Source organism: Patagioenas fasciata, chromosome 21, assembly GCF_037038585.1.
Source record: "Patagioenas fasciata isolate bPatFas1 chromosome 21, bPatFas1.hap1, whole genome shotgun sequence".
Lineage (NCBI taxonomy): Eukaryota > Metazoa > Chordata > Aves > Columbiformes > Columbidae > Patagioenas > Patagioenas fasciata.
Genome location: NC_092540.1, coordinates 6,292,028 through 6,305,243, shown reverse-complemented (window position 1 = coordinate 6,305,243; position 13,216 = coordinate 6,292,028). Strand labels below are relative to the sequence as shown.

The 13,216-nt window shown below is 54.3% G+C and overlaps 1 protein-coding gene and 1 long non-coding RNA gene across 2 annotated transcripts; both read left to right on the top strand.

Annotated features, from left to right (window-relative positions):
- Window positions 1-1,108: 1,108 nt before the first annotated feature.
- LOC139829555 (ubiquitin carboxyl-terminal hydrolase 17-like protein 6) lies at window positions 1,109-6,257 on the top strand. Its single transcript, XM_071817716.1, has 13 exons — window positions 1,109-1,130; window positions 1,800-2,000; window positions 2,430-2,540; window positions 2,616-2,718; window positions 2,858-2,925; window positions 3,086-3,156; window positions 3,702-3,784; window positions 4,022-4,133; window positions 4,388-4,528; window positions 4,744-4,844; window positions 5,096-5,192; window positions 5,522-5,813; window positions 6,094-6,257. The coding sequence occupies exons 1-13, from the start codon at window positions 1,109-1,111 to the stop codon at window positions 6,255-6,257; spliced, it is 1,566 nt and encodes a 521-aa protein (XP_071673817.1).
- A 2,197-nt stretch (window positions 6,258-8,454) lies between these two features.
- LOC139829604 (uncharacterized) lies at window positions 8,455-12,226 on the top strand. The gene is made up of 3 exons (XR_011742150.1): window positions 8,455-8,611; window positions 8,718-8,830; window positions 12,113-12,226. It is a non-coding gene; the product is annotated as an uncharacterized lncRNA (long non-coding RNA).
- The last annotated feature ends 990 nt before the right edge of the window (window positions 12,227-13,216 follow it).

Here is a 13,216-nt window from a genome sequence, read left to right as displayed (position 1 = left end):
TCCACCAGTTCCCTCAGAACCCTTGGGTGTATCCCATCTGGCCCCACAGACTTGTGGGTTTCCAAGTGGTGTAGCAGGTTGTCAACCATTTCCCCGTGGATCACTGGGGCTTCACTCTGCTCCCCATGTCTGTCTTCTGCTTCAAGGGGCTGGGTACCTGGAGCACAACTGTTCTCACTGTTAAAGACTGAGGCGAAGAAGGCATTTAGTACCTCAGCCTTTCCACCTTTTTCACCCCCCACCACCTGGATTCCTCCTTTTGTGCTCTGCCCTCTCCAACAGTTTGTCACTTGGTTACATGGTCAGGTTATCCTCAAGCCACTGAGAGCTTCTGTAAGCTGTGAGACAGCACACAAAGCCCATTCCCTCTGCTGCCCACCCTTGGAATCCCCTAGAAATCTCTACAAACCCACTAAAGGAGCAGCTTCCCTGCTGTTCAGATCAGCCAGCAGGTGAACACGGAGCTCTGGAACATAACACAGGGCAACAGGGCAGTCCCGAGGGGACATGAGGGCCAAGGGGGACCAGGAGACACCTGAGAGCGCCCAAGTGCCCAGGGCTGAACTGGCCTGTGCCTCCCAACGGGACATGCTGCCCATCGCTCCCCAGGCACAGGGTCACAGTGGGGCCCTTTGTGACCTCACAAAGTGACACCCACTGCCCTGCATGTGCTCAGCGCAGCTGCAGCCCCAGCCCACACTGTCCGGCAGGACGGTGACGAGACAGGGTGTGAGCACGGAGCTGGCGAGAGCCCCCGAGCGTAGCCCACGTCTCTCATTGAGTTTGAGAACTAGACAATCTTTTTGGTTGGAAGCGAACCTTTAAGATCATCGAGTCCAACCATACCCTCACTTTAGCTGCCCCTGGCAGACTCCCCTCTGCCCCCGGCAGACTTGTGCTGAGGACTCCCCAAGCGCAGCCCAGGTCTTTCCCGGCTGCCCTTGGCAGACTCGTGGCGTTTCACCAAATCTTCCCCATTCCTCACCTATACTTCTTTCTCCAAACCCACGCGATGGCAGACAAACACCTCAGCTGCCCCATGGTGGCCCTGGAGGAGGACAGGGCTCCCCAGGAGAACAGCTCTCCAGCAGAGCCCCAGGAGCTGTGCATGGCCCAGACCCTGGAGATGGGTGAGTGAGGGGCCCTGATTGTCTGGGCAGGGTGGGGGCCAGCGAGCGCTCCCTGCTCAACACCAGGGTCACGTTTCCCTGCACGCTGGCAGGGGGTTCCACAGGTGTTGGCCATGATGCTGCTTGAAGCCCAGGGCTGCTCCGAGCTGGGAGCCGGCCCCAACACAGCCTCTGCGGGCAGAGGGGACCCAGCTCCTGCTCCAGGGCACGGGCAGCGAGAGGCAGCTGGGCGGGCAGGAGGCACCGTGCTGTGGGACGGGGACCTTTCCTGCCCATCTGAAGCGAGTTCCTCACCCGCTGCACTGCGCCTTTCGGTGTCCTGCCTGGCTCCAGCATCGCAGCCCGTCTGCCGGGCACCCTCCAGCCCTGACACGCACGGGGAGGCTGTGCCGGGGGTTGATCCAGGTCAAGACTCCAGAGGGAAAGGAAGGTTGGTCAGGGCACAGAAGTCAGAGTGTGGATTTGTTGCACTTTTGACAAAGTGAGCAGGGGAACACGATATTTTCCTTGACCAGGAACTTTCAAGAGCAGTGTTAGGCTTCCCCCAGTGTTTCTGTGTGGGAGGTTAGAGCTTGTTTTCCTGGGTGCTCCTGTACAGAACTCAACTTTTAAATATGCTTCTGTGCAAGAACGTGGACTCATCTCTCTTCCAATGTGGTTTCTTGGCAGTCGTTGCTGAGGGAATGGCTCCGCCGCAGAGGATCCTCTTTCCCCCAGAGAAGATTTGCATGGCCTGGCAGCACAGCCAGAGAGCTGGAGCGGGACTGCACAACCTGGGCAACACGTGCTTCCTCAACTCCGTCCTGCAGTGCCTGACCTACACCCCGCCTCTGGCCAACCACCTGCTCTCTGGGGAGCACAGCCGGGCCTGTCAGTACTTTTGGGAACATTCCTTGTACATCTGTTGAGCAGAGCCCAGGGGCTCCCAGAATCTGGATGCTGATCTAGGAGAAAGGTGGCCCTTCTTTGTCAGCTCCCTGAGTTGGTGTTCTCTGAACACTCAAGCCTAGAAGCAGCTTCTTCTATCTGGATGTGTTCATCTTCAGAAAGGCACCTCTTTCTATCGCAGGCTCTTGGTCCCTATTCCTGCAAGTTAAACTCCTTTGCTTATTGCACAGAAAGTTTCCGTCAGTTCAGCATCCCTCTGAAGAAAGTTTTCTGTGCACTAAAATGTCCCGGGCTTGTTGGGACTTGGGCACCTTGGGAGGAATGGAGAATTCTTAGAACTGCAAGACCCCCATTAGGTTTCCCATGGCTGTGGATATTTTGCAAACCTGAGGAGCTTCCCTCCCTCCCCAGGTGGCCAGGAAGGCTTCTGCATGATGTGCAGCATGGAAGTGCACGTTCAACAGGTGCTGCATTCCTCAGACAGTGCCATCGAGCCTTGGGTTGTCGTCGATGCTCTCACAGGTGAGTCAGTGCAGGTGCTGTGACATGACTGATGCCGTTCTTGTAGGAGAGAACTAGTAACTTCTTCTTTCTTAGAAATAGGAGAAAATTTCCAGCATGGCAGGCAGGAGGACGCCCACGAGTTCTTACGCTGCACCGTGGATGCCATGCAGAGAGCTTGTCTGAGCGGAAACAGCGAGTAAGCGCAAGCAAATTTCCAGTGTTTCCAAGCCCTTTGGAGTCCTTGATGTCCTCCCCTCAAGGAAAACTATGGCCAGGGCTTTCAGGCAAAACCACACTCTTGGAGGAGATAACTCTGCCTTCCCATTGGTTTGCAGCTTGGACATCTCCTCTCAAGCAACTACCGTCGTCCATCAGATCTTTGGGGGCTTTCTGAGATCCAGAGGTACTTTTCCACAGCTATTGCTCTCCTTGGAATCGTCTGTGCCCTCCTGTCTGCCTGTGATAACAGACGATGGCGTGATTGGCGCAGTGGGTGTGAAGAGCGTAACCCGGCACAGTCCGTCGACTTCCCCTGTCACTGAGCATTTCCATTTGCATTCCAGTCACATGCTGGAGCTGCCAAGCGGTTTCCGATTCCTACGAGGCCTTCCTGGATGTTCCTCTGGATATCAAAGTAAGAGAGTTTGTAATTGTGCTTCAAGATGTCCCAAGGCCCCTGTAGCTTTCCAGATTCCACACAGCTGGCTTACAAATGCATCTGACAAGAGAGGTTGGTGGTGGGCGGGAGGTGGAACGGACTGTGTTCTGCAGGGGCCACGGCAGTGGTCTCCCTGTTGCTGCTGGTTTCAGCTGGACAGGCACACGTGCCCCTCTCTGCACTGTGACGTACCCTCCTCCTTCTTCCCTTGCCCTCCCTCAACACCCGTCTGGCTCCCAGGCTCATGGGGGTGTTGTTTCCATCACTGGTGACACCCATACCCATCGGAGCTGAACTGTGCGGTGCCACAAAGAGGTGGCTCTGGAGAACCCCGGGAATCCCTGGGAAATGAAGGAGATGTTCGGCATCACACCCTCTTTCTGCCTCCCGGGCACTGCTTGCGGGTTCACCGTGGGTCTCCTCAGCCTCACCGAGCTGTTTTTTTTTTGCGTAAACTCCTCGTAAGTGTTTGGGCGTGGGAATTTCCCAGAGCTCAGGGCTCTCCCTTCTCACCCCTCCAGGCAGCCACATCTGTCACCGCAGCTCTGGAAGACTTTGTGAAACCTGAGCACCTGGATGGTGAAAACTGCTTTAAATGTAGCAAGTAAGGCTATTATTGATGATGTACTCATACTAGATCCTGTGCGAAGGTGTCATTGAGCACAAGTGAGCATTTAACATTGGATTAAGGCGCAGTAATGAGATGCAGGTTTTTTAACATGGCGTTATGGTACTGAATAGCCTCAAAAGAGCACAAGGATGTGTGAGACATGAAAGGCTGTCTGGCCTTTGGGGGAAAAAAAAGTGTGTTTCAGCCCTTGTCTCTGTCCTGGCTTTCAAGGTGTGACAAGATGACTGCCGCCTCCAAGAGGTTCACAGTCCATCGCGCGCCCAAGGTTCTCACGGTGTGTCTGAAGAGGTTTGAAGCTTTCACCGGCGACAAGATCAGCAAGGTGTGTGCACAACTGGAGTGCAACGTTCTCTTCCTGGAGCGGGTTTCCCAAAGCCGGACGCCCTGTCACAAGCTGCTCATGTTGAGATTTTCGCGTTCCCTTCTGGGGACAGTTCCCGTGGGAAGACAAGTGTGTCCTCTGCTCCCACAGAGCTGCTTTGGTCCGGATGAGTTTCCTGCCACCCAACTCGTGACATATTGCTGTGTCCTGAAGGTTTCCAGGATCATTGCTGAGCCCTCCTGGTCTCTCCGTAGGTTGTGGAGTATCCCCAGTACCTGGATCTTCGCCCGTACATGTCTCAGGCAGCCGGAGAACCGCTCCTCTACTCCTTATACGCCGTCCTGGTGCACGGAGGTGACAGCTGCCGCGCAGGACACTACTTCTGCTACATAAAGGTGAAAAGCGACTTCCTTCTGAACAAAGGAAAAATGTATCCCGGGGAAGACTGACTTTCCTGCCATGTTCCTGACAGCCAAGGATTTGAGGGGAGAAGGTTTCCGCAGGGGCTGGAATGCATATGTTTTGAACACTCCTGGTTCGGCAGTTTTTGGCCTGTGTTTTGTGCAGAAGCAGTGCCATTCATCTCCAGATATCGACGTTTTCTTTGCAGGCCAGTGATGGACTGTGGTACCAGATGAACGACAAGTCTGTGGATCTTTGCAACAGTGACAGAGTCCTCAGGCAGCAAGCCTATTTACTGTTTTACATCAGGTAATCACAAGTTTTAAACTGTGTTCAGAACACATTTCCTTTTCCTGGCTTTGTTATTTTTCTTCTCGTCCTCCTGAGTGTTTCTGTCATAGCAGACAATTACCACCTGCATCCTTCAGCCCAACCAAATTTCCCATTTGTGGTCTCAGTTGCATCTTCTCTCTGTCACATAAACTGTTCCAAGAAAATGCCGGAACCCAGAGGAGGCTGCAAGAACAGCCCTCAACAGAGATCCCTCCTTTTTTCCCCAGGTGCTCCGATTTGGAAATTGGACAAAAGGCTTCTTCCTCACCAGTACCATCAGAAGCCCGTTCCCTCCTCAGTCAGCGGGTGGCCGGTAGCAAGCAGGTGGGCTCTGTGGGACAGCAGCATCTGCCCCGTAGGACTAAGGTGGCTGTGGGGAGGTGGTCAGCGCACCAGAGGGACAGCGGGTTTTTTTGGGGATCTTGGCAGCGCTCTCTTTTCCCTCCCACACGGCAGCTTTCTGCACAGTTGCAGCACGGCTCCCTCTCCCAGCACCCCACCTGGATCCATCCCATTTGTCCTCCTTGGCCCCCCTGCAGCCTCCAGGAGCCTTTGGGAGGCCCTTAGCTATCCCCTGACAGCTTCTGGGGGTTCCCCACTGGTGGGTCCTGTCAGGAGAAAAGGGCAGGAGCTTCTCACAGCTCTCTTTGCAGGACATGGCGGGGGGCATGGAGGACTCTCCAGAGGACAGCAGCTCCCCCGCACCAGCCAGCACCAGCCAGCAAAGCCGGGCAGGTTCCCAGGAGGCATCTGTGGGCTGGCTGTACCCCATCTGGCCAGGGAGGATCAACAGCATCTCCTCCCTGGGCTCCTGCTTGCGTCGCTTCTTCCACGGCTGTCTCAGGCTGTGCTGTCACCCCCGCGAGCGTGTGCTCCACTCTGCACGAGAGGACAGCAGCAAAGAGGAGCGAGGATTCAGCCCTTCTGCCCACGGCCAGGACAACGGTGCCAGGGAGAGGCCCAGGAGCAGATCCCCGCACTGGGGCAACGATTTCCGCAGCTGGGTCGTGGACACCGCGGACTATGAACACCCAGACGGGAGGAGGGGGAGAACCAGTCCCCTGAGCTGTGACCGCGCTCACAGGGACAAGGCAGCTCCACGACCCTCCAATGGCAGCTCCCAGCCTGCACCAGCACCTCCAGTGCCCTCCAGCAGCAGCTCCCAGCCTGCACCAGCACCTCCAGTGCCCTCCAGCAGCAGCTCCCATTCTTTTCCTGCCCCCAGAGCTGCTCAGGAGCAAACTCGGCCAAGGCGGAGAGATCGGAGCAGATCCCCGCGGCGGGACTATGATCTCCGCAGCCGGTTTCTGGAGATCACAGACCAGCATCGCTCAGCAAGGAGGACACGGAGCTGGAGAACAAGTCCTCCACGGTGTGACCGAGCCCTAAGGGATGATGCAGCTCCAGGGCCTTCCAGCGGCAGCTCCCGGTGTCGTTCCGCACCCAAAGCTGCTCGGGAGCACACCCAGCTGAGGCAGAGGGAGCGGAGCAGATCCCCGTGGCGCGGCTATGATCTCCGCAGGCAGTTTGTGGAGATCACAGACTGTGACCCCTCAGCACAGAGGAGGAGGAGGGGCAGGACGGCTTCAGTGCCCTGGAGATGCAGATGAGGAAGACGGGCGGCAGATTGCAGCCTGGATGAGGGAGGACACAGCATCTGACGGCTGTGATGCTGGAGAGGAGGAAGAGGAGGAGGAAGAGTCCAGGAAGCAGCAAAGCTGCCCCAGCAGGGACCAAGCTGCCCCAAGGGCAACCGCAGCCAGTGCTGCCTCTGGCAGGAAGAGCTCAGAGAGCCCTTCCAGAGCCAGGGGCAGCTCTGCCGGCCGGCCCGCCTGCCCACAGGCCCCTGGAGGAAGAGCTGCAACCTGCGTGCCACGGCTGGGATCGCTGCTCAGAAACACTCACTGGGCACCAGCGGGCAGAAAAGCCAAAGCCACCATTAAAAACAAACTCTTGTTGGCCTTGTGTGTGTCATTTATGGGGTGCTTGCTCCTCTGTGGGTTTTGAGGCAAATGGAGAAATCCCCATTCTGAGAAGTCTCTGTGATGGGTTTTGGGAGCTGTGTGTTGTGTGTGCCCATCTTGCCCTCTCTTCTGTTTCAGTGTGGAGATGTAAGGAGCCATTGCAAGGGGGAATGTTGTTTTAGAACTGATCTGGCACCTGACCCCAGCAGGGGAAGGACTCAGAGACATCAGCCCACAAATCCTTAATGGAAAACAGAGTCCGTTTGAAATAATCCCGGAATCCAAACTGATTACTGTATTTAAAAAGTTAATCTAGGGGGAAGGGTAACCAAAGAGCCAGGAATCCAGCTTTTAAATAAATCAATAAGGTGAGAGAGTTGTTAATTAGAAGAATGAGACAGGTAAACTGAGGCAAGCCCTGGGGAGTCTGTAAACCCTGCAGTACCAACCGACGGGGAGCAGGGGAGGGAATGTGCAGCTGGGATCGGTGGATGTGTAAGCGGGGGCTTTTTGTTCCATTCCCTGTGCTGTCTTTGGGTAGAACACCTGGTCTTGCAAAATAGTTTATAAAATACGCTTTGCTGAGAGATCCTGCCCAGGCCTGTTCTACTGGCAAGGTGATTGTTTCCTACAGCAGGGTTTGGCAGCAGAAGTTTGGCAGGACAAGAGGGCCCATGAGGTCAGAAAGCACAGCAGAGCTGGAACCTGGGGTCACGGGCACCAAACCCAGCTCGGGTGGGAGCCAAGAGGGTGCCCTCGTGTGCAGGACCCAAAGCGCCATCTGGAGCATCTGCCCATCCTTCTGAGTGCCCAGAGCCTCCTTCTTGGGGCCAAATCCTCATGTTTAGGGTCCCAACGTGTCTTTCATCACCCACGGCCTTTGGTCAGGGACCACTGCTTCATTTTCAGGTGGAGCTCGCTGCCTGGTAACAACCGCCCGGAAGTGTGTGGACAGGCAGCGGATGAAATACAGCCAATCACATTTGAGGAGGCGGGGTAAGTCATGTGATTGAAATGTAAGCAGCCAATCGAGCTTTGAGACCTGCAGGACAGTTGGCCACAGTTGAACAAACTGGGCAGGGCTCAGGGGCGGGCTGTGCTGGCTGCACCAATCACACCCGATGGGAGTGCAGCACAGGGATGACTGAGAAATGTTCTGACCAATCATTTGGTGGGGGGAGCCAGTGGGAAATCCGAAACCGCCAATCAGAGAAAACAGCGGCTCAGGGAAGGCGGACACTGTGGAGGGAGTAACCCCTCAGGCAGCCAATCAGAGAGAGTATCACCTCAGGGCAGGGTGAGCCCCAAAGCAGGATAGAGTCACTGCCCAGGCAGCCAATCAGCTGCAGGAGCAGCTCAGGGGAGGAGACTGACAGCCATCCCGACCAATGGTGGCGCAGCCCAGGCTGAGCAGGCGGTTGCTCTGCAGGCGGCCAGGGTGAGTTTTACCATGGTGCCCGGGGAGCTGCCCGAGGCCGAGCAGCGCCCGACCCAGCCCTGGGGCCCTTTTTCTCCCTCTGGGGCCCTGGAGATGTTGTTGCTGCCTCTGGCCTTGTTCTCGTGGGTGGGGGAGGGGGCAGGGGGCACTTGCTGGAGAGGAGCAGCTGGGGCTGGAGCTGGAGAGAGCAGGAGAAGGGGAAGCAGCTGGAGGGTGAAGTGCAGGGGATCCCCACAGCTGCTGCTGCAGCTGCACCAGAGACAGCTGCCCCTCTGGGTGAGGAAGAGTCCCTGTGAGCAGCCTCAGCAGAGCAGATCACAAACGTGCACCGCAGGGTCTGTGTAAGTGAGGACAATTACTGTCCGGCCGTATAGTATGTGTGTGTGTGGTGTGCGCCTGGGAAGCCTCGTGCTGTAAGAGCTGTCAAACACCGATGTGTTCTCTTAGGTGCAGGATGGACAAACGACTGGAGCTACAGAATAGGAGGGGAGGAAAAGACAGGCAGACAGAAGTGCCTGAACTCCACAACTTGCCTGGCAGTGCAGAGAGCAGGAACTGTGGTGAGTCCTGGGCCCTTGGGGCCATTTCATCCTGATTTGTGCTCCAGTCCCTCCCTGCTCCCTCCTCTTTCCTACTGTGTCCTTCTTCCTCTTCATCTCTTCTCTCTCTGTCCCTCTCTGCTTCTTCCTCACCATTTCTTCCACCCTTCTCCACCTCTGTGCAGGGTTTCTCATATCTCCCTTTCTGTCTCCACCCTTCTGTGGTTCTCATCATCCCTGGTTTCTCTTTGTCACCATTCTGCTCTGTTGCTCTGTCCTGCTCCCTGCCCCATCATTTCTCACTGTATTCCTCTGTCCTGCTCCCTGCACCTATTCCTGCCCCTCTTCTTTTTTTACTCCCTCTCCATCTTGCTGCCCGCCCCAGCATTTTTTCCCCAATCTCTATCCTGCCCCCAACCCTTATTGTTCTTTCTCTCTCCTGCTTCCCTTCTGTTTTTCTGCCTGTCTTTCCCTGCTGCTTCTTTCTCCAGCTCTGTCCAGATTACTGCCCCTCTTCCTTCTTGATGTCTTTCTGTCCTGGTTTTCCTTCTGTCTTCCATCCCTGTTCCCAGTGCCATCCCTTCTCACTATATCGCCCCTGTCCAGCTGGCTCTGCCTTTTCTTTGTCTTCTCTTCCTCTTTCCTGCTCCTCAGCCCTCTTTTCCTCTTTCTCCAGCTCATTGCTGCATGTTTCCCCTTTCCAGTCTCTTCATTTGGATCCCAACTTTGCTTTATTTCTCATTCCCTTTGTTCTGTTCCCTGTCTTTCTTTTTGTCTCTCCATCTGTACATCCCCCTCCCTGTCTTTCTCTAGCCCCTTCCTGCTTCTCCTCGTCCCCCCTCCCCATCCCTCTGTCCTGCCCATCAGCCCTGCTGTTTCTTCCTCCCTGTCTCATCACAGCTTATTGTCCCTTTTTGCCTCCATCTCTCCATCCATTTCCCTGTGTGTTTCTTTCTCTCTCAGCTCCTCTGTCTTCTCTCTTGTCTGATTTGTCTCTTGCTAGTCCTCTGTCCTTCTCCCCAGAAGCTTCAACTGAATGACCAGGTGTCCCTGCACTCTGGTGGTTCCTCATCAGTGCCCTGGGGAAGATCTGTGTCTGTAGGGCTGGGGATCATTTAGGAGCTGCTCTCCTTCTGCAGACAGCAGAGGTTGTTCTCAGCTGCTGCTTATGCAGCTTGTTGGAAGAGCAGCTGTGGGCCTTCCTTGGAAGGGAGGTTTCTTGTTCTGTGCTTACTGCTCCTCGGGACCCTGCACAGGAGCGGTGTTGGGGTCTGCAGGGACGGGTGGGACCTGCTGTGATTCCTGGTGAATGTGAACTGAACTTGTCCTGATGTACTCGAATGAAAACAGACTGACCGTAGATGGTTTACTTCCCTGTTTCAGTTCCAAACTACATGATTGGCAAGGAAGAACATGAGACTTTGTGCTGCTTTCCAGATGTCAGTGGCTGCGAATCAGCTGAGAACATCACTGCCTTTGGTACCAGGGCAGGTGGTCTGTGATCAGGGGTGTGGACTTGCATGGCAGTGCCTTTGTGAACATTTTTTGATGTTGAAACTTCAAAGCCCTTCATTTTCCTAGATATTTTAAGATGGTATTTCTTATTCGGAGGTTCAGACTCTGGTTGGACTTGATGTTGAATGGTCCATATAATGGGGTGCATAAAATAAGAACCTTGCTTCCTTGTTGTTGTTTTCTTACACTGTCTGAATTTGGTAAGCAAGAACAAGGGTAGTTTGCAATGTCTGCTTTTGAGAGTAACGTATTCCAGACTGTCTCCATCTTTGTATGGTGAAGGTTTCTGCCTGCGCTATGATTTTGCTGGGCTGTGAGGCTGTGTTGGAGCAGCAGAGGTCAGAAGTGATGGCTTTAAAGGCATTGAAGCTGTGGTAAAACTAGCAGGAAAAGCTAGTTTCTTCCTAGAGAGCTGCCTGACAAAAATAGCTACAAGTAAAGACCCTTGAAGTTGGCTCTTCTTTTTTTTTATTTATTCTTAATATGGAGCTTTTGGGATTGATTGATTGATTGATTGATTGATTTCTGGGAAGCAAGAAGTGAGAGCCTGTGCACTCTCATAGGCAGCGCTGCCTCCCAGAATAGGTGCACCCTTCTCCACTTCCTTCTCCACTTGTGTTCCTTCCATGCTCGTGAAGCACAAGGACGTGCAGTAGTGTGCAGATTTGGTGATTCCAATGTGACTATGGTGTCAGAGCCCCATGGTGACATGCTGTGCTGTGTCTTGGCAGCAGCAGCATCATGGTGCGAGCGTGGCGGCCATGGTCCTCACCCCCCTCCTCCTCCTGGTGTCCCTGCCAGCCCGGGACACCCAGGCTGCTCCAGCCGAGCGCAGGGAGCAGGTGGGCGGGCAGGGGCAGCACCCAGCCCCGAGCAGCTCAGCAGGGCAGCAGTGGGGCCAGGGCTGGGGCTGGGCCCGGGAGAGCAGCCGGGCTGGGCCGGGCAGGGCGAGCCAGGCAGCACCAGGGTGTGGGCAGGGGGCAGACAGCGCGCAGGGAGGGGAGAGGGGCTGCGGCTGCCTCAGGGGCAAGTTCTGGGCAAGCAGGGGCTGGGAGTGCTGGCACAGGGGCAGAAACCAGCACTGAGTCCCTGTGAGGCCCTCCCTGCCCCCCAGCCTCGTGCCACACGGACCCATCCCAGGGCGCGCTTTGAGCCTTTGGGCCTGTTTCAAATCAAAGCTGGGATTGCTTTGGCTCTTTGGGCCACTTTTGAGCTAAACCTGGGCACATTTGTGCCCTTTGGGATCGTTTCTGCCTATATCTGGGAGTTCTTTGGCTTTCCAGTTTCGTTTATACCCAAATCTGGGTGTGTTTGGGCCATTTTTGGCCATTTTTTACCACAATCTGGGCATACTTTGACTGTTTGGTCCAGTTTCACCCTGAACCTGGGGATGTTATACCCCTTTTTGGCCAGTTTTGCTCAGATCTAGTGGTGCTTTGTTTTTTCTGGCTCTGTTTACCCGATATACTCAGGTGCTTTTGCCCATTTTTTCCCCTGATATAGGCACTGTGATCCCAAATATGGGATGTTTTCATGTTTGCCGACAGCTTTGCACCCACGTGTGGATGTTTTTGCCTCTTTGGGCCACTTTTTGCCCAAATACTCAGATTCTTTTGCCTCTATTGACCAATGTAGCCCCCAAATATTTGGAATATTTTGCCATTTTGCCAGGTTTTTTTCCCAAATACGGCTATTTTTCTGCAATATATGGGCACTGTTGCCCTCAATATGTTGTGTTGTGTTTTGTTTTTTCTCTCTTGTTTATGTCCTCTTTTACCTGAAATGCAGGAGTATTGCTCTGTGAGCCTGGAAACCTCTCTGATCTGTGCTTGACTCCAGGACATGGCATTGGCAGAGTTGATCGAGCTTCTCAGCTGGATCCTGGTTAGGAGCCTTGGGCTGTCCCAGGGGTAAGTTGTCACTGTCTGTCTGCTTGAGGGAATAAACACTGGCATTTTAATAGGTTATTCATGTGTGATTGTACCCAAGATCATCTCAGAGGCTTTCCGAAAGCTTTTTGTGCCTTGGTGGTATTACGCAGACAAGTCATGAATAATCAATTTGCCTGAAAACCTGCTAGGTCTCAGCAAAAAGGTCACCTGTGTTCTGTTTCTAGCTGTGGGAACATACACCTTTGTATGTGTCTTGTGTCATTACCTCACCCTCTCCCATCACAGCAGGTGACTGAGGAAGCAGGAGATCACAACATGCTATGGAAGCTCCCCACCTGTGTTTGACTCCCTGTTTGGTTCCTGCAGCCCATGCTGATCAAGCCTCTTGGTGTAATCCTGTTCCTGAGCCTGGGGGGAATCACAGGGGTAAGTGTTCAGTCTTCATTGATTACTGGCCTTTTGCATTTGTTAATATTTGTTTTATTATTTGTTAAGGTTTTCTTGCAATAGCTGAGCCTTGCAGTAGCCAGCAGGCTCTGATTTAGGAGAAACATGGATGATCATTTTTTGCCCTGGTGCTCCATGCTCCCACGTTAGTGTGGGTTTCCTTTTGTGTGTGTGAGAGGTCTCCTGGTCAGAAGGCCCTGAGAGGCCCCGTGTTTGTCCATCTGGTCCTTGAGGGGTGTTGCATGTGGCCTGGACACAGTAGTTTGAAAGCTGCCAGGTCCCAATCAAGGGGTCTGCAGCCCCTCTGCAGCTTTGGCAATTTCAGCATGCGTCTGGGTCCCATGTTGTTACCTGACCCCCGTCCAGGCGCTGTAGGTCACTGAGGACAAGGTAGATCACAATGTGAAATGGAAACGCTTTTCCTTTCTGCTTGATTCCAGCCGTCCCTGTAGGCAGCCGCTACTTGAGTGCTTCACTTGAGTGCGTCCGTGAGCCTCGGGGCGATCCCACAGGTACGACCTTGGAACAAATGAGCGTTTACATGTTAATTTTC

Excerpts from the sequence above, each read along its gene's own strand:
- LOC139829555 (XM_071817716.1), top strand. The coding sequence starts at position 1,109 with ATGGCCCAGACCCTGGAGATGG. Across the intron at positions 3,785-4,021 it reads AACTGCTTTAAATGTAGCAA|GTGTGACAAGATGACTGCCG; the intron begins GTAAGGCTATTA and ends CTGGCTTTCAAG. Across the intron at positions 4,134-4,387 it reads CCGGCGACAAGATCAGCAAG|GTTGTGGAGTATCCCCAGTA; the intron begins GTGTGTGCACAA and ends GTCTCTCCGTAG.